General features: G+C 45.0%; 2 protein-coding genes across 3 annotated transcripts in view; one reads left to right on the top strand and one right to left on the bottom strand.

Annotated features, from left to right (window-relative positions):
* The window catches only part of ASPSCR1 (ASPSCR1 tether for SLC2A4, UBX domain containing), a 35,627-nt gene extending 17,436 nt beyond the window's left edge, over positions 1-18,191 (top strand). Inside the window, exons 10-16 of the mRNA XM_074555297.1 lie at positions 549-615; positions 1,349-1,411; positions 1,684-1,736; positions 12,536-12,587; positions 13,274-13,343; positions 13,671-13,846; positions 14,427-18,191. Coding sequence (XP_074411398.1) covers positions 549-615; positions 1,349-1,411; positions 1,684-1,736; positions 12,536-12,587; positions 13,274-13,343; positions 13,671-13,846; positions 14,427-14,440 — 495 coding nt within the window. The 3' untranslated portion in view covers positions 14,441-18,191. The remainder of the gene's footprint in view (positions 1-548; positions 616-1,348; positions 1,412-1,683; positions 1,737-12,535; positions 12,588-13,273; positions 13,344-13,670; positions 13,847-14,426) is intronic.
* CENPX (centromere protein X) lies at positions 17,101-19,206 on the bottom strand. 2 transcript variants are annotated; one of them, XM_014273203.3, is made up of 5 exons: positions 19,072-19,206; positions 18,947-18,998; positions 18,819-18,872; positions 18,503-18,588; positions 17,101-18,401 (listed from the first exon to the last, which is right to left on the bottom strand). In XM_014273203.3, exons 1-5 carry the CDS (start codon positions 19,108-19,110, stop codon positions 18,387-18,389), a joined length of 246 nt encoding a protein of 81 aa, XP_014128678.1. In that variant the 5' UTR covers positions 19,111-19,206; the 3' UTR covers positions 17,101-18,386. The 2 variants fall into 2 exon arrangements, with proteins under 2 accessions (XP_014128678.1, XP_005495716.1); XM_005495659.4 differs by having other exon boundaries at positions 18,503-18,591.
* Positions 19,207-19,212: the final 6 nt, after the last annotated feature.

The raw sequence follows: 19,212 nt of genomic DNA on the forward strand, positions 1-19,212 counted from the left end.
ACATCAGTCTGTATCACTGAGCCTTCCTGCCTGCTCTCTGTAGACATTTTGTTAGAAACTCATTGAAAGTGAAATGATTCAATGTTACAGGTTGGGTTTATTTTACTCTCCAACTCTGATCCCTGTGCAGTTTCCTAGTGAGGGGCTTTCTGACCAAGCTGGAGGTGCAAAGGTGAGGGGTACGTCAGGAGGATTCCTACTGCTGTGGACGCATTGGGATGCCAGTGAGCTGTCTGCACCTGTCCATGAGGGTCTGTCTTTGCTGTTGGTGCATCATTTAGCACAGGGAGCTCCTACTCTCTGAGCAAGTGCTGCTGCATTTTACATCACATATTGAGCTCTTGTGCCCCCTCTGAAAGGCAGAGAGCCATTGTTCCCTGAGGAGCTGCACAGCACTGTTAGCCAGGTTGCACTTCTGTCCCTGTAAATACCTCAGATCTCCCCGCTAAAGAAAACCAACAAATAAAAACTTGCAGGTTCTAAGCCAAGGACAGATGTTACAGAGCAGTGATGAACCACTGTCCTGATGGGCATTGTCTTTGCTTCAGGTGGTGGTGAGAGTTCATTTTCCAGACCGTCACGTTCTGCAAGGCTGCTTCCATCCCACTGAGACTGGTAAGACCAGCCAATCACGCAATGAGAGTGTGTCTGAACAGGTCACAGTGCTGCCTGGCAAAGTAAAGCTGCTCTGAGGAAGCAGCAGAAGGTAGTTACACTGTCATTGTAGGGCCCTGAATGGACTAAGAAGGGACCTTGGGCTGGTTAAGTTAGCTAAGGGCTACTGGTGGAGATGGCAAAATACTTGTCCTTGTGTAGACAGGAAGCTGTCCCACTTGCTATCCCCCTGTTTGTGTCTAAATGATGTGTTACTGGGATGCATTTGGAGACTTCCTCTGACTTAGTGTGTAAAACGTCTTTCACCCCCTTCCCCAAGCCAAAATCTACCGCAAAAAGCAGGAAGGAGTTAAAAAAATGAACTTCAACTCTACTAAGAGAGGATGTACATTTATGGTTCTGTCAGTTCACAAAAGGCAATCAGACCATGCACCAAGTAGCTCTTACTGTTAGTACTGGAGATCCTCTTATTCTCAGCTGTCAGCCATGGTTACCTGCACAAAGTTTTTTGAGAATTTTGTAGGCATCCTTAGATTTTTCCAAGGAACCAGCACATCAAAGTGATTTGTTTGTTTTTTCTACAAGAAATTTGTGAGAGCAGTTGTGTACTTTGGAGTAAAAGGCAATCTCCATACCTTCTAGAAGACATTTCTGCTGTTACAAGTTAGTCTTCTTGCCCAACATTTGAAGAACCAAATGTAATTTAGCAAACCTTTCTCTCCTTTTTCCACAGTTGGCATTTTGAGAGACTTTGTAAGAAGCCACCTTGCCAATGCAGAGTTGCCATTTTACTTATGTGAGTGCTGTTGGTAATATTTGGCCTTACTTTATAAAGCCTGTTTCTAGCTGTGGGATGTTGATGCCTGGAAGGGAATGCCTTCCCTAAAACACAGCTTCACAGTGCAAAGAGGGTGTAACCCGCTCCCTTAGCCATGTTATGCTTCTGCCTGAGAAGCAGCCTCTGTGGACATGTGAATGTGTCACTCCTTCAGAGAGCAGGGATGCCTCCCATACCTATGTTTGATGTTCTGGTTGCTAGGTGTTTTATAACTTGTTTTTTAACTTCAGTTGTTGCACCTCCCAGAATCATCTTGAGCGATGAAAGCCTGACGCTGTTTGAGGTAAGGACTCTCACATGGGCTCTGATTCTCTCTGCTTTGTGCTCCCCTTACCCCTGCCTCAGGCTTTATTTACTTTTAGAAGAAGCTGGGTAGTGCTGTAGGCTTCTGCTGAGCCAAGGCTAGTGGAACCAGGTGTTTTGGAGCACAAGCTCTTCACCAGAAGAGGTCCACCTTGTGCAGCAATAGGCAGAGGCACGCTGGGCAGGGCTGGGGATTCCCATTGTTTGGTACACACTGCAGTTAACCTGGAATGTTATTGTGAGAGCTGAGCTGTGCTCAGTGTGCTTTATCTGTAGCTGGACTAGGACAGTAAGAGATGAGACTCAGTGTGGACAGGGAACTGTTTTCAATTGCTGCAGTGGGAGATAGTGGCCATATTAGACAAAAATCTGACTTCTTTGAAATCACTATGTGAGAGTCAATGTGCGCTGAAGGATACACATTCTCTTTTGTAATTTTTCTCTGAAAACACTGAAATACAGGTTTTCAAATACAGATTCCTTGAGATTTTTTGCAAGTGTCCAATAAGGTGGTCTTGATGTCCCTAGCCAGAGACTATTGGCTGTGTAGATCACACATCTACATTAGGAGTAGATGTGACTTTGCCCTAAACTCACAGTATTTAAAATGTTCTGTCATTCAGAACTGCATGGACCATTCCAGACTGGTGCACCAGAGATTCTTCAGAGTAAGGGCTCATGCAGCAGCAGTGAGAATTCTTGTTTGATGCCCCTGAGGGAGCAGAAAGGCTGGGGTGGGGAGAGGAATAGAGAAAGGGACTTTTCAGGCAGCATGGTGAATTAGGTAGTGATTAGCATGCCTTGGAAGTTGTTTGCCATGGAGTTTTCCAAGTTCCACAACTTGTGACCAGGCCATGTGGAAGAAATACACAGGCAGATGCTTTTAGATGATTGAATATTCAGACCTATATCTGCCTCCTGTTGATCTTCTGATGCTGGTTCTGGTTTCCCTTGTTCACCTTGGTCTATTTTCTAAAATCTTCTAAATCCTTTACTCACCTCTGTTTACTCCTTGCCTGCCTCCCCCATCCTGCAGTTCTGTTCTTCTATTTTCTCTTTCTCAGTGCACATCTCATGTTTCTCTGGATGTCTCCTGAAACATGACTTTTTCAGTAAAGCACCACAGGAATAATTGCATCTCGTTGTCTTTGAAATAAGAAACCTTTTGGCAGGAATTTTGTTTAATTTGCTGTGTTAAAGCCTTTGTTCTGTACCTGGCACCATTACTGGTGCTTGTTATCCGTGTGGCAATTTCCCGGTTTCCTAGTTGTGACATTTACTGTGAAATTCATTCTTCATGGCAGCTCCCTGAGACATGAACACATGTTAAATTAGTGTTCTTTGAAGACTTGGAGGTGCCTTACAGCCCAGTCTTAGAGACTTCATTAGAAATCACAGCTTTGTAAGGAACTAGATCGATTTTAGTGTCAGACATCTCCAGTCTGCAGTGGCTTTCCGTGGATTGCCGTGCTTGCTGTGGCACATGGCAAAGGTGCAAAAGCCTTGGCTTAGATACAGAACTGGGACTGCTCAAGATGCTGTGCTCAAAAGTGGAAAATTCTTTGCAAATGGACTGTTTTAAGGAAAATATTTTTTCTCATTTCTCATATCTTCTCTGTCACCATGAAAGAGGAGTAACATCCAACTAAGATAAAGGGTCAAATCTAAACCTAATTAAAGATATGTTTTTATTCATGCCACATGTAATTACACCATAGTCAAATTAGACTGGTGATTATGTTGAGAATTTGGGTGTAATTAAAGTAAAATGGAGTTTTTAAGCACAATCTTAACTATACAGAATTTGTACAATTACTTGCCAAATGTGGAAAGCAAGTAAAATCTCATCCTTAGAATATTTTTTAGGGATTGTAACATGACATTACAAAGAGATTACTATTGCATTAGTTAACAGTTGTATGACTTTGCATTTTTGGCTTACCCAGCTAGCTCTACATAGATAAATGTGATGATGTGCAGGGAAAGTAATTTGAGGCAGCTCAGTGAGCTCTTGCATTGATCATTATGGCTTTGCAGCAAAGGTGGTGAAATCATCAGCTCATTACTGAATAGCAGTCAAATCAAAAACAACCTCCTTCCAAAAGTGAAGTATTCTGAACAAAATAGAGAACATTGCTGTGTAGGGACCAGGGTTTGTCTGAATAACATCCAGATCTGGTCTCACATCTTCAGAGACCAGAGTGAGGTTCATCAGAGATCTGCAATGTCTCCCGTCCATAGAAAGACTGACTAGGTCAGGACTTGCCAGTCTGTAAAAGTTGTAACTGGAAAGGGAATCACGTGCCAAGGAGAAGCTGGAATGCATTGAGTTCTTGAGTGTGAGTGAATGGCATCAAGTGAGGCAAGCAGGAGCTAGAATAGATGGAAGAAGGTGGTTGTTTGTGTGTCAGAAAACTGAGGCGCAGATTTCCTTGTCACGGGGTGCCATATACTGAAAGGATGTACTGATTTGAGAGAAATTTGGACAAGTTCAAGGAAGATATTTAGTGAGTGTGTCTTAATATATAGAAGCCTTTTCAGGAAGCTTCTGAACTGAAAACCATTGCTAGCTAATCACTTGTAAGCAAGGATACTCTTTTTTGTTGGTCTGGTTTTTGTTCATTGTTAGGGTACTGACTGGATTGAATGGACTTCTGCTCTGCCTATGGTTCTTCTGTCCTTGGGAGAGCTGTATTTAATGCCAGTGGCTGTGTAGCCTGTGTCCCTTGCTGGGGGCCCTTCAGCCCTTTCAGGTCACGGTCTGTTATGGCAGGAATGATTCTGTGTGTTTATAAACATTTTACTTGGATGAAGCATCAAACATGAAAGAAACAATTCCTGACGAGAACTTTTCATGCTTTTCTGGTTGCCCAAACTGCTGTCAAAGACCACAGAACTCTGACCTGTCAGGATGGTGCCTTATCCCTGTTTGCCCCGGCTGATTGTGGGAGAAGTTTTGCTGCTGTTAACCAATGTAAATTCTTATTCCTCTTTAACGTTCATCATGGTAGTGCAGGCCCCATGCCATAATTTTCCTGCTTGGTAAGTTTTCCCTTCTGCTGGGGTCTGGGTGCCTGGGAGAAAAGGGGCTGAAGGGCCTTTCTGCTGCGGACAGAGACAGATGTGGGAATCGCTCCAGCTGTTGTGTCCATGCCTGCTGTGTCGTTGTTGGATGCCGTGTTTGGAAGTGTCTGTTCCCAATGAGGCTGCACTGCCTGAGCCTCGGGGCTCTCAGCAGAAATAAGAATGAAAGAGGTAATCTTTCATTACTGGGGTTGGCACCTGCACACTGCTTCTCACATGAGGCTGTGGCCTTCCAAACGGAGAAGTCTTCAGTCTGGGAGGAGGTTTGTGAGGGCCAAGGGTCCCCACTGGCTGCAAACTGAGTGTTATAGGGCAGGCTGCAGTGCCTGACTGTGCCCTGGATGGGGCTGGGCTCTGTGCAGGGGGATTTGTAGAGACCTTTCCCTTTTCATTCGTCTTGTGGTCCATGGAAGGGAAACATCTTGAACTTTAGTCAGAGCTCCCCTTCTGTTCCCTGATCTGGGAGAAGACAGGTGAAAGGACAAAGCTGCTCTGTAAAGATAGGAGATGGTTAAGGTACTTTGTAAAATAATGTGCCTTTGGGGCTGGGGATAGAGGAGCTTTTGCTCTAAGGTGACCTGGCAGTACACAGCACCCCTGTAGTGAGAAAGCTTGTTCTGAAATAACAGAGTTGTGGTGCATAGGATGTGACTGGGAATGAAGTGCTGTGGAGTGTGCAGTTCTTCCAGACATCATTGGAAAAAGAGAGCTTGGGTAAAGTAACAGTACAACTAATTGCTCAAGTTTTTTGATGTATCTTTGTTGGGTTTGGAGGATATGTGAAAGGTTCGGGAAGAAATTTGTCTTTAGTGGTAATACATCTCTTTAAGGGTTCCGGTTGTATCGTGCAACTGCCAAAATTCGCCACTTTTGCCCCAAATGCTGCATGTCACCCATGGTAGCTGTGGCCTCTTGGGATGCTTGGCACTTGATGTGCTCCCCTTGCAGAGAAGCCTGCACATAACCTGACTCTTGATTTTTCTAAAGCAGGTACTACCATAGTGTATCCATCCATTCTGGATTTGTTTCCAACATTTAATTTTCATGTTATCCCAGGTCCTAAGTTAGCAGTAGGTTATCCTCCACTCTAAAGATGGTGTTGGTTTACTTGGCAAGGAAAAATGGATGATGTCTGAGGCAGTAATGTGGGCACATTTGCGCATTCAGATATTTATAAATTACTGAAATTTGTGCTGAAGCCAAATAGCAGAAGTGACTGCAGATGGTGGAATACCATATTGCCAGTACTTCTGCTCTTTCCACCCTCTCCCTCCATTCAAGCTGACAAGTTTGGCACCACATTCATTACATTCGACCACTTACAATGAAGGGAGAACCTTTACGCTGCTAGCAGAACCAGGAAAAGAAGACCATTGTTGTTGACTTGTTTGCCAAGATACTTGGAATGAAAGAAACTGTCTGAAGTGAATGCTCCCAAAATCTGTGTGTATTTACAGTATAGTGAGCACACAAATTGGCAGCAATGTGGAGTTTTTGGAACCCATAAAGACTTCAAGGCACTGCTTTGATTTTTTGTTGTTGCTGTTTTTGCTGGCGGCCTTCTCCTCATGTCCCTTGAAGTGTTTTATAATGTTCTGCTCTCCAGAGCTGATCAACCACAGGCTTCCCTGTTGTAGCACTTGGCTTTGAGTTCCTTGTAGCTCCAGTGGCTTGTTTGTGTTTTTTCTAGGCTGTCTGAGCTTTTCAGAGTTGCTTCTTAGCTTCTTTCTCCTCCCAGAAACAGGCAGTTTTGTAGTGCATTTCTGGAGTGGATTAGTGGAAAAAAAATCATTGATTGCTGTGTTAATACTAGGAAAGATTTAGCAGAAAGTAGGAGTACCAGTCACTGGAAAAGTCGAGGCAGCAGAGAGGGCAGGAGGCCATCCTCTGTCTACAGAGGAGCTACAGCACTCCACAGGCTTCCACATAAATACCTAGGTCTTCTAGTCAGATCTTAGAGTGCGCTGAGTGTTTCCTCTGTCACATACCATGAGGCAGAAATCCAGATGAGCTGTTTGTTCTTTTCTTTGTCTCTGGTTCTCTTTCCATATCCCATTTATTAATGCCAGTTTGGGCAGTGTGTCTGGCGGGCTTGTTCGGTGAACCTGACTGCGACTCAGGCAGGATGAAACCTTCTCCCTTGGCAAGAATCTGAATGCAATTTCAGAAAAAATTACTTCATCAGAGTCAGTTCATCAGAGGCATTTCCTGTGGCAGGCCTTGTGGTTATTGCACTCACTGGCAAAGAAAATTGCAATTAATACTGAAATTCATCCAGCACAGAGGATGGCATTCACCTAAAAGTCTTAGTCTTCTCCATCCAGGATTTTATCGTCTGACTGCATTCGGTAGCAATCTCACCTTCCCTTTGTGGTGAGGTCTGTTACATATACTTGCCTCACGATGCTGGCTTCCAGGACAGCTGGGTTCTTTGGTCCAAGAGAGGCTTCTTGCGCAACTGAGTTTGGAGTGGAAATCCTGCCCAGAATGTTCACTGCTACTGCCAGTTTTGAAGGCCAGATCTTTCTGATCTCAGCTATCAAGGTCTCAATGAATGTTCTTTGTACTTGGATGTCTTTGTAAGTAGCCTTCTCAAAACAATGGTTTTAAATCTTATCTTTGCCTTATGAATTTTAAAGGTTCCCTTGCCCTAGCTGGATCAGATCTCCTCCATGTTGGCCACAGAATTTCCATCTCTTCTGGCAGTTGAAGCCCACATTGGGCAGCTTTGTTCTCAGGTTATAAACTTGAACCTCTTGATCTGCCTCTTTCACCATGACTGTGGTGTTTATTTCTGTCTCAGCAATGCTGTGCAGTCTTGCTGGAGAAACTTTTGATCCACCGGCCTTCCAGTTGACTTTTCCAAGAGCTAGTTTATGTGTTTGGGGTGTGTATACTATGCAGTATTTCATGTTGGTAGCTTGGGTTTCTCCTTCCATGTGCGTGTTCCTTTGAAGTGCTTATGTTCTTATTCATCTTCCTAACATCAGTCTAGCAGCAGACCTGTGGCACTCTGATCTTCTCGGATTGTGTAACGGAAAGAATGCTGCTCCTTCTGGCAGCTGCAAGCTCCCTTCAGCAGCAGCCTCTGCCTGGCTGACAGCACTGCTGCCAGGGAAGAGAACGGCTCCCCGAGAATAATGTGCATCATCTGCAATGCTCTGTTCTAGGATTTTTTGCATATGTATGTCTGAGAAACAGGAAGTATTGAGGTGTTATTTGAGGAGGGTTCTGCCTGAAATATTTTCTTTGTTCTAGAGAACAAGTTACTGAAGCATGCAGCAAAACAAAGCAGAAATGTGTCTCTGCTGTATCACAGCTGGATTCACCAGGGACTGTTGTTCTGAAGTGGATATTTTAGTCATGGAATGTGAGATGCAGCAGCCCCAGTGCCACTCCACAGCCAGGCTGTCACAAACCACGCTCACCGCCGCAGTGTCTGAGTAGCCGTTCGCTATCCCTGGGTGAAACTGGAGTTACTCAGCTCTACTTTCAGACTAAATGGGGCTTGGTGAGGTCTTCTGATCTCTGAAATAGAAAGTGTTCATTTAAACTTCTGCAACTGTAACCAAGCAGATGGATCAATCTGTGTTACATCTTTTTAAAATCTGAGGAGATTTGAAGAAGTAAGTATCATTAAGAATGATACTTATTAAATGAGAAGAGTAATAAGCAGGATATTGACTTCCTTTCCTTCTTGCCTCAGTGACTTTCTGTTCCTTCAGAAGAAAGCTGTCCTGTGATTATGACCTTGGATGGGGCTCTTGAGACTTGCGTGCTTAGTTCTTATTGCTGCTGCTGCTGCCATCCTGTGTGACCTTGAGTAAGTTATCTCTTTAGGTCTCAGTTTTTCATCTGCATAAAAAAGAAAAGCCCCCAAAACCAGAAAGAAAAACAGGAAACCCACAAAAATAAAAACAACCCACAAACTCAAAGTATTTTTAGTTACATTGCATCTATATAATTGCACTACGGGACACCATTTTCAGTTGAATTTTTAGGTATTGGTGCAGTAAATATGACTGTATGTTGTAAATACATCTTGGACAGTGTGATTTGAACATTATGGTTCAATAGATTAATAGCATCAATTTCCCCGGTCAGAATGGCAGGTTTTTTGGCTGGAAATCAAAGCAGCAAGGAAGATAAATGCTGGGTGTTGGAGTGTAGTAACTGGCTGTTGGCTCAATCCTATTGTAGTAATTCTCTGCACATAAGTGAGTGGAGCTTTTTGAGTTACTTGTTTTGAACATCCTTTGATTCTTTTGGTCAACCTGGCAGGCTCCTAAGAGTTCTCAAAATCTGTTGATTCACAGATGTTCTTGCAGGAACCCTATGCAGTGAAGAACTGCAGAGTTGTTCTAGAAACGTTGTCAGATGCATTAGAACAACTTCAAACATTAGAGCAGCTGACACCTGGATACAGTTTTCAGGTGATGGTTTGCCCAGTGTTTGATCATTACATTCATAGGTGTTGGAGAATACTGAAGGCTTTGACTTTGGGCCCATGTGTTTTCATGGACAAAATCTAAAACCTTCTCCTCTTTATGCCGAGACAGTCCTTGGACAGTGAATCATTCTACTGGCCTGCTTTTATTTTTTTCATGTGAAAATGCTGCAGATTTAAATACTTCAGGTTACAAAAAACTCTGGGACAGTGTTAGGTCCTGCCATGACTGGCTGCAGAATTCCCAGGTGAGGTGTAGCTGGCTGCCTTCTGTGCTGCAGCCTCAGGGAGTGCTGGGATTGGGGTGGTACCTGACAATTCCACACAAAGAAAGCTAGACCAAAGGCTCTGTGCATGAGCCAATAGTCTGTTTGAACTGGAGAAAAAAACCTTATTGGGCGGAGGTTTGGAAAGAAGGGACTCCATGCTGGCTGACCCCTAGGAACGGATAGGATGTAGGGAAAGGAGCCCTGGGGAGGATGCTGCATTCTGTGTACTGCAGGGCTGCTGTGTAGCCCCCTTAAGCTTCTTTCAATTAAGATTTTGAACTGAAACATTCAAACTGGTGTTCTGCCAGCTGTAGGAAATGGTTGTGAGCGTGGATCCTGAAACTGTGAACTATGGTTATTTGATGACCTGTGAGTAAATAGGGTGGAGGTTTATATTGGGGCACAGTCTGTCTATATGTTTGTTTGTTGAGTGAGTCTGTCTAGCTTTTGGTCTGTATTTCTCACTCCTTCTCTCTTTGTGCCTCACACAGGCCCTGCCATGAATTTTCTCTGACCCCTTGGGGCCATTCCCACATAAGGCTTTGATGTGTGTGCCCAGAGCTTGATTGACAAGGAAGTTTCAGTGGCAGCAGCAGGGAAACGGAGAGAAAAGGGCAGGGCTTTGAACTAAAGGGCTTTGAGTTCTGAGTTTCTGTGCTTACTTATCTCCTTCAGAATGTTAATTATTTACCAAGATAATTGGTCGGGAGGCAAAAAAAAGAGAGGGGAGGTTATTAAAAAATTCCAACACTAACACACTACAAAAACCTCATTTTCCAACTTGCAGCTGGCATGAAAAGGATGTTGTGTGTAAAAGGGCTTGAGTGTATGTGTGTTGGGGGGGGCCTTTTTTTAAGGCACCCATTTCCTAAATAGACGAATGCTGCAGGAACATCAAAGCTCTTTTGAGAGTTTTTCCTGGGATTTCTAAACCATGTCTGGTACTTTGTAATTAAAAAAGTTTATGGAGAGCTGTCTTTGTGACTGGAACAGGCAACCTTAGGCCCTGTTGACTGAGGAATGAAATGTTAAAAGACCTAATAAATAATTATTTTGCTAAAATGTCAGTTCAAGGATGTGAATTTGCCTGGATGCTTTAGCAGGAGCTGAGTCTTGGAGCAGAGTGATAAATGTCTCCTGTTTCAGCCTCGCGTGATGTTGACTGTGCTGCATGACACAGCCTTCTGTGGCCTCTGGATTAATGTCAAAGAAATGCATAACACCATATGCTCCTCTGAAGCTTGGAGGCAGGAAGAGAGGTGAAGCTATTTCATTTTGCCTTCAGTTAATACAATTTTATTAGTCTCCATATTAGACAGCAGTCCACAGCCTCCTCTGTGAAGATCAGGGTTCTTTTGAGCTCTGGTAATTGCTGTGCTGGATTGGGTCCAAGGACCATCATTCCAGTATCCAGCTTGGGCTGATGGTGGCAACAGAGGCTCAAGAAAACTCCAGAGCAGTCAGTCTGCCCCACACAGCTCCCAAGTACGTATGAGTGATACCAAGTGGGGCATTGCCTTGCTTTTATCTGGTTATTTATTTATTTATTGGATCCGTGTCACAAGTTTATTGTTACCATTTTGCCAGGGAAGATGTAGACTGTTAATTAACATGGCTGTAGAGTTTCTGGCTACAGTGGTACTTCCCTTTTTTACACCATAATGACTTGGTTTTTTACCTGTCTCTTAGTACAAAGCTTCCTAAAAACTTAACAGAATTGTTTCAGCTAGTTATTCTTTATGTGGTATTATAGTGGCATATAGTGCATGTAATAAATATGATGGTTATTTTTTCAGAATTCTTTCTGGAACAGTTGGTTATGCCATATCATATTAATCTTCTGCATATCATACCCTTTTAAAAATCTGAGCCTGAGCTTGCAGTAGTGTCAATTTTTAGAATGAAATTTAGTCAGTTTGTCTCTCTTGCTCTGTGTTTCCCTTCGTAACAGTTGGATTCACCACTGGGTGTGGTGTTGCAGTGCTTTGTAATGTATCACTGAGGTTTTTGAAGAGGTGGTGTGACACTGGGGCCACTGTAGGTGACAGAGCAACCTCCATGGGTAGGTCCCTCCTTGATCCCTACAGGTGCATTTGTGATTCCTCGGTTGAGCAGGGGGTGTGCGAGTCCAGTCGCACAGTTTCTCTGGTGCCCAGAAAAGGACCAAAAGACACTGAAGTGACCTGCATCTGGGGAGAGGGAGAGAGGGAGTCAGGGTTGTTCAGCCTGGAAAAAAAGAAGCTCTGTGGGGGGTCTTGTCAATGTGTGTAGTAAAAGAGATGGAAACAGCTGGGAATATGGTCCAGAGTGCTTAGCAGTGCCCTGTAAAAGGACAAGAGGAAATGGACACCAATTACAGGGACTTCCATTGAAATAACAGGAAAAAAAATAACCACCAAACCCACTGGATAGAAAAAAAAAATGTTTTGTTATGGCAGTTATTCTGATAAGTAGGAACTAGGAGTTCAGGTTGGATTTATAAAAGAAAATACTTAATCCTGGAAAGGTGGTGAAACTAGATAAGTTTCAACTATAGACAGGGTGTAAATGTAATAAAATTATTTAGAATAGAGTTTGGAAAGGCATAGCTGAATTTTTCTTCTCTCGGTATCAGCCACTCAGAATATTCTTCATCATATTAATGTTATCTGCTCAGCAGTAGAGAATCTGGGTGCAATACAATGGCCTGAGATATGAGGACAGAGGAGAAGGAATGGCAGGGCATTCCTGCAGTGAGCACTTGCTGTAGAGGTCTCATCACCTGTTTAATGCATCAGATCATAACATTTTCCTTCATGTCTTACACTGAGTGGCCTGTGCTCTGCACAAGTTTTAAGTTTTCCTGAATTACAGATGGTTAGTGACCTTAACTTGAACTCCATGAATTTGTCTGTAGCTGTCTAACCTGCCTCTGATGTTCACAGTGAACTGTGAAAGCATCTACAGACAGTGATACCTTCTTTTCCCCTTTTGCTTCAGGCTAACCTTTTCCCAACTGCTGTGATTCATTTTGGATCCAAGGAGCGCAGGGGTGAGTGCATTTCCTTTCTCATGCAGCTGACTGTGTAGTTCCTGCAGTAGTCAGTATTGCATCCTTTCTGTCAGAGTTCTTCTGTCAAAAGAAACTGCAGTCCTTGGGGATGAATGTCCCCATTCTGACTGGCAAAAGCTCTTCAGAGCTGGTTTGGTCAGTTACCTTGAGCACAGATGTAGACATTGTACCTCTGTTATGGGATTTGATAGGCTGGGGAGTGGGCATCGTCTGCCCTGGGATCAAGAATGATGGAAGAATGACTCCATAGGAAAAAAAATCCCATTCAAAATGTTAACCAGACAAATGTCTACGAAATGCTTCTGCAGAGCTCCTGTGGTAGTGGACTGGCTGGGGATGGTAGAGCAGATCTGAATCTTTGGCATCTCTGGTTTATGCCTAGAATCCCTGTAGGGCCCAGAGGATGCCGTGGCTTCACAGAAAAGTTCCTGAGATGAGCACTGAAAGAAAACGTCAAGGTCTTGAGGTTTGAATGATGAAATAGGACACCTCTGAGTCGTGAAAGAAACAGGCATGGTTTAGTAATGTTCTGTGTCATTTGGAGGAAGGTGATGTAGGTTTACTGTAGTACATAGCAGATATTTTTTGAGCTGAGAGCTATGTGATACTGTGGTGATTGATGTATCTATGTTAAAAATTATCGATTTGATTTCATTTCTAAACAGCTTGTTACCTGAAATCAGACCTGCTGTGCTCTGCAGTTTCTCCTTCTTCAGCTGATTTATTGGTAGCCAGGTATGTTGGGGTTGAGTAGAGTTGCAAATACCTTAGTATTTCAGGAGTGGGAAGGATGAAATGAGCCCTTACTACAGAGAAAAGTGCTTTGAAGATACTAGGACTTCCTCCTGTCCAGAAGCAGTCTAGTGTCATACTCGACTTCATAGCTTTGTGAGTCCTTTGCAAAGTAGGATTTCAGTGACTTAAGTAAATACTAGTGCTTCTATAATGGAAAAAGAAGAGCTTTTTCAATCTGACTTTAAAGGTGGTGGTGGTACAGGGGGCTATTATGAAAAATGAAGCTTAATTCTATTTGCTTATTTCTTTTCTCTGATGTTTGTCCAGATCATTAGTTCCTTCTGCTTCATCAACTTTAGCATCAGTGGTTCCATCCCTATCTGCACCAGAAGTGGGAAGTGACAAAGAGACCATTGAGCAGCCAGAAGCAGCCAGCACTCAGGGAGCTCCACAAGTGCTTAGAAAAGCCCCTGGGAAAATACCCAAATGGCTGAAGCTTCCAGGTATCAATGAATCATAGGAGAGCTCTGCTCCTTCTGAACTGCCCCAAAAGGCAGCCTCCTCTCTGCCAAACATGCTGGATATTGATGGTATTGGTGCAGATGTCAGCTTATGCTTGCAGGACATTTGGTTCATTGCTTGTCAGTCACAAATTTGTTGGTGACTTGAACGTCAGCCTTCATTGGAGAAGTATATGAATGCAGATTCTGAACACCGGGAAGTCTGATACCTAATCCATATCTTGTAGCATTTTTAGCTGTGTTCTGCTCTTGGTATGCTGAGCTCTACACTCTGCCAGTGTAGTTCAAATACTAATGGGCAGGGTATTGTACATACCAAGGGCCCATGTAAGCTGTTAAATCTTGGGCATAACTTTGCTTTTGCTGCTGTAGTCTTAGTACTTTTACTTCTCTTAAATTTTTTAGTTGGTCTTCTTTTTAATCTTCACTGCAAACCAGTAGGGGTTTTCCATAATTAAGATTGCAACCAAGTGTCCATTATAATTTTTTCTTGTTTTATTGAGAAATGAGTAAGTGATAATTCCATTTTTCTTGTTTTAATGGTGCTCTGTTTATTTTGTAGGTGGGAAGAGATGAAGCATCCTGGGCTGCTGGATCACTGAGTTGTCAGCTGTGCCTTCTTCTCCGCGAACTTACTAAGAATGTGTAAAAGGTGTTGGTGGCCATGGAGAGATCTAATCTGTATGAACATTAGTTATAAAAAGAGAATGGCTATTTCAGATACCAGTTGCAGTTGGTGGAGGAGTGGAGGGCCTGCTTGTGGTCTTTGTGACTACAGAAGCAAGCTTAGATGTTAAATTTAAGGTTTCTTGCATGCAAATAACAAGAATAGAGAATTAAGGGAGACATGATTCCTATATACTTTCTGCAAAGGACTTTGTTTCTATCCATACTTTTAAATTCAAATCCTCTCAGTTCCACCTTCAGAGATCACTTGAGTCTAGCCTCAATTCTAGTGGCAAGATAAAATCTGGTTCAGTTTTACCTATAATAGTTAAGTGGTGCCTAGAACAAGACTTCTCGCTGCTTCTTAGTGATTAGGGTTAGTGCTGCTGATAATTCTGGACATAGATGGCTGGAAAATAAATGAAGAGTAAGCAGTTAAGTTACTTAAACCAGTTCAGATCAGTGAACATTCCTGTGAAGCACCCAAGCTGCTGCACTCGTATTGTGTTCAGTTGCCAGAATCTTGTTAACAAGGAACACAGGTGTCTATTCACGGAATGCCTGTTGAGCTTGTTTCTGCCCTAAGCTCTAGCTTTGTTTTCACTGTGTATAATTACCATCTGTAATTAGTTAGAGCCAGGGAAAAAACATCCAGTTGAAGGGTCTCTTCAAATGACAGTTGATTGGTGGCCTGAGTATTCCCAGAGCAGGGTAGCTGTGCTCTGCACTGCAGTGGGTGTACAGGGAAAAGGCCCAGCCCAGATCTTTGTCTCCTGCAGACGTGGGAGGACGAATGTTGGTTAGAATTGCCCTTACACTGGAGATGAACTCTGTTGTGCCATGGCAGTCATGGTGCTGGGTTTTATTTGAAGTCTTCTCCGTGGATCAGTGATCTGTGGAGAGCTAGGGTTCCATGGTACAGTAATACCATGTTTTCCATTTTCCTTGTTTCCTCTCTGCACTAGGTGTGCATCTGCACAATTTGTAGGTGTTATAAAGCAGAGTGGCCACGGGGGCCCTTTTGGTCAGTGCCTTTGATATCTTCTTGCCCTGGCACTTGGTGTGTCTGTCAGTTCACAGGAACCTGCTCTCCTTTCAGTTGGCCTGTCATGCCTCGTTCCCTTCCTCCCATTTTTTTTCAACAAAGCAAAACGGAGCTTTGTACCATCTGAATGAACTTCAAAGTGGCTAGAAAGGGCACCCTGGGTTCCTGGCACTTGTCATTGTCTCCCTGCCTGGCCAGCATTTCCCTTCAGGTCTAATTACTTCCAAATGCTCACAAATGCTTTGAAGAAACTTGGAGGGAGGGGGAGGCATGAAAGAAAGGTGGAAGAGGAAGAAGGAGACTCAAAGCAGGAGTGCAGAATGCTTTAGCAAAAAAAATTGATTTCTTACTTGACACCCAGACGTGAACAGGGAACGTGAGAGCACTGTGTACAGCTCCTGCACTCAACCCTCCCTGTGGAAAGCAAGCCCTTCTGCCACTTGATAGGCTATAAAAGCCATACCACAGCAAACAAAAAACTCCAGTCAAATAATAATGTTTAAAGTTTATTACTCTAAAGTTTATTAGTGGATTAAGTGTGGGCTGAGCCCACGCTGCATAGGACTGTTAGTATCTTGGTTCAGGTGCTGTGTCAGGCTTACTCATGTCACACAAATCAGAAGTAGAGCTGCCTTGCTGAATTTGTACAGGATATCCTGTGGGGAAACCAGGAGCTGTTGGTAATGATAGGTGGTGAAATGCTTGTGCTGGTGTTTTTGGTTTCCAGGATTGGAACATGCAGAAGCAGTGTGGTTGGGAGGAGGTTGCAGTGTGCCTTCAGATGTGCTAGTCCTTATTTTTTGAAGAGCACAGGTGACATCAAATATTATCTGCTTAACTGATTTTCTTAGCTGCTCTAATTATGTCAGGTTTTGTAAAGGGTTAGGTCCATAACTATCCCCTGCAAGTACCTGACATGGAAAAACAAGTTTAGGTACACAAACAGTAATATCAGTATTCCTGGGGCAGTTTCATGGGTTAAGTGTAAGGGCTTTGCATCGCTGTGTTCCCTCAGGCAGTTCTGGCCATGCTTGTCCTTTGTGTAACTCAGCTGTCATCAAACCCATTTTAACCAATAATGAAAAATTGCTACCTTCAATAGCTAGACAAGAGGTCTTATTCCCCTTCCCTATACAAAGAGTTACTTTTAGCTGCTGCTGCTGTTCAATTGCTGCTTTACTGTGGATGTCCACATCAGCAGTTCTCTGTGTGTCAGGGAAAGGACCTTGAGACTTTTTAGGGCAGCATCTTTGGCACTGCTGTTTCAGTAGGTGTCAGGGTGAAGGCAGAGACAGGGACCTGAAATCTGGAAAAGGCAAGGAAGTAGGAGTGAATTCTTTAAGGGGGACAGTACACCCCCACATTTAAAATGGTGAGCTCTTCACTAAAGGAGGGATTGCTACAAGGATTCCTGCCCTGCTGAAGAGCAGTACCTGCTGGTTTTGTTTCAGTATCACTTCGCTATAGTAGCTGAACTCAAACTCATCCCTGTGGTTTTAGGGCATTCAAAGGTAGTATCACTTGCTTCTTTTTTTTTTTTTTTTTTTTTTTTTTTGCTATTGGCTTTTCTTTTTACCTATGATTGTGGGACTGACAACTGAACTAGGTCAGTTCCTTCACTGCATGTGTTGTACAGCTGAACAGTTTTGGCTGAGAAGCCGCAGTGCCGAGGGCTGGGCACTGCTTAGGCTGGTACTGTCACAGAACGTGTATGGAACGGCAGTTTTTGTGAGGGTTCGTGGTGCTTGTCCTGAAGGATGACCCCGACAGCGCCCAGCTCACAGTGTCCCGCTGAGCCCGAGCCCAGGAGCGCTGCTCTGGCTGCTGCTGCAGCGGGGCAGCGCCGGAGCGCTCCGTGCAGCCAGCCCTGCGCTCAGCCACGCCACCGGCTCCTGGCTCCTGCCCACATGTGTGAGGTTTCTGATTTCACAGTGCCCCCCCGCGCTGCCAGAGGGGCCAGCCTGTCCCGTGATGTGGGATTCTCACACATGCTGTTTGTTATTTTGTCCTTTTTTCCTTTCGCCCTACAAAGATTTAGGGAAGAGGGTGGGTGAGGGGGAAGCTCTGCAAGTCTTTGAAGCAACTTGACTTTTGATGATGAATTGCAGCAAAGAGCCTACACAAGGACTTGTTTTTAAATTACTGATGTTTCTTTGTGAGAACAAATTTATAGCAGAGGGGGAGCAGCCTCTGAGGAGAATATTGAATGGTTAAAAGGTTTCAGGCATTCTTTGATGTCACAGCCCGAGACATACTGGAAGGTAGTGAGGGACACACACTGTTTATTTATAAAATAAAGATCAGTTACCTGCTTTTGGCAAGAGCCTGTGACTAAGCTCCTGTTAATGACCTATTCATTAAGAAGGCTTGGAGCTGCACCTGGAGTTGCTGTTACAGCTGCCTGCTTGAGGCAGTGAGAGCCTGAAGGTTGGATGGTATTCCCATTAAGTCATTAAGTCTTTCCATGCATCTCTGTGAAGCAGCACCTCTTTCTCACATTAGCTGAGAAAGCAACAGCTTCTTACCATGTTGTGAAATACAGGCCTCTGTTACAGAAGTAAGGCAGCAAGATGGAAACCAGTTATGTACTCAGCTGAACAAATTAAGCCTGTGGTACCCTCTTTTCAAAAATGGTATCTGATAGCATCGTTGCTTTGGGCTGTGTTGTGCTTGGTAAACGAGAGAGGAAACAGAAGCAAAATGGCAGAGGAAGAAAAAGCTGAGACTGTTTGTCCCAGAGTATCTCTGAGGCTGAGACACGTGTCAGACCAGGACTGTCTGCTGACAGGTGACATGTGCTTCAGGAGGCCTCTAGAAATCCAGAAGCTGCAATGAAAGAGCAGCAAGTGAGTCAGGACAGAGGCTGGGTTCTCAAAACAACTCCCGAAAGGACGAGGATTAGGCTGTTCAGTTCCACAGTTACGTACCAACTGTGGCAATACTTTCTCCAGCTGCTCAATGTCCACCTTGTTCAGGTCCTCTGCCTGGGCCTGCCGAGCTGCCCGTGCCGCTGCTTCTGCAGGGCAACGAAAGAAAGGGAAGGGCAGTGAGGGGGTCCGGGAGCTGTCACACCTGGGGCGTCCCGTCCGGGACCCAGGGCCGCTGTGCTGGGAGGAGGGAGGCGGCCCGGGGCCCCGGGAGGCTCCGCACGCCGGTCAGGGCTGGACGGGAGCAGCCGCAGGGCGGCCGGGTGCCGGGAGGAGCCGGGAGCCCCCCTGGGCCGGGGCGGCCCTGCGCGCTCACCTCGCACGAAGACCTTGAGCAGCTCGGCCATCAGCAGCTGCGCGTCCGCGTTAACTGCAAGGACAAGGCGGTTACGGGAGGCGGGGGCGCGGCGCGGCCCAACCCGGCCGCCGCCGCCGCCCCGGTACCTCGGGTCCTCCCGTCCCGGAAATGGAGGCGGAGAAGCCGATCCACGGTGTCCTGCGGAGAGAGGAACGGGTGAGCGGGGCCGGGGCCTCGCCCGCCGCTCGGGGCCGCGCCAGGGCCGCCGTACCTTCCTGAAGCCGCCGGCGTGGCCGCCCCGCTCCTCCATGGCCCGCGCGCGGCCGGGCCCGCCTCCCGGGGGCGCGCCGGGCGGGAGCGCGCGCGGGCAGGGAGCGGTTCCGGGGGAGCGGTTCCGGGGGAGCGCGCGCGG

Source organism: Zonotrichia albicollis, chromosome 19 (assembly GCF_047830755.1).
Source record: "Zonotrichia albicollis isolate bZonAlb1 chromosome 19, bZonAlb1.hap1, whole genome shotgun sequence".
Taxonomy (NCBI): domain Eukaryota; kingdom Metazoa; phylum Chordata; class Aves; order Passeriformes; family Passerellidae; genus Zonotrichia; species Zonotrichia albicollis.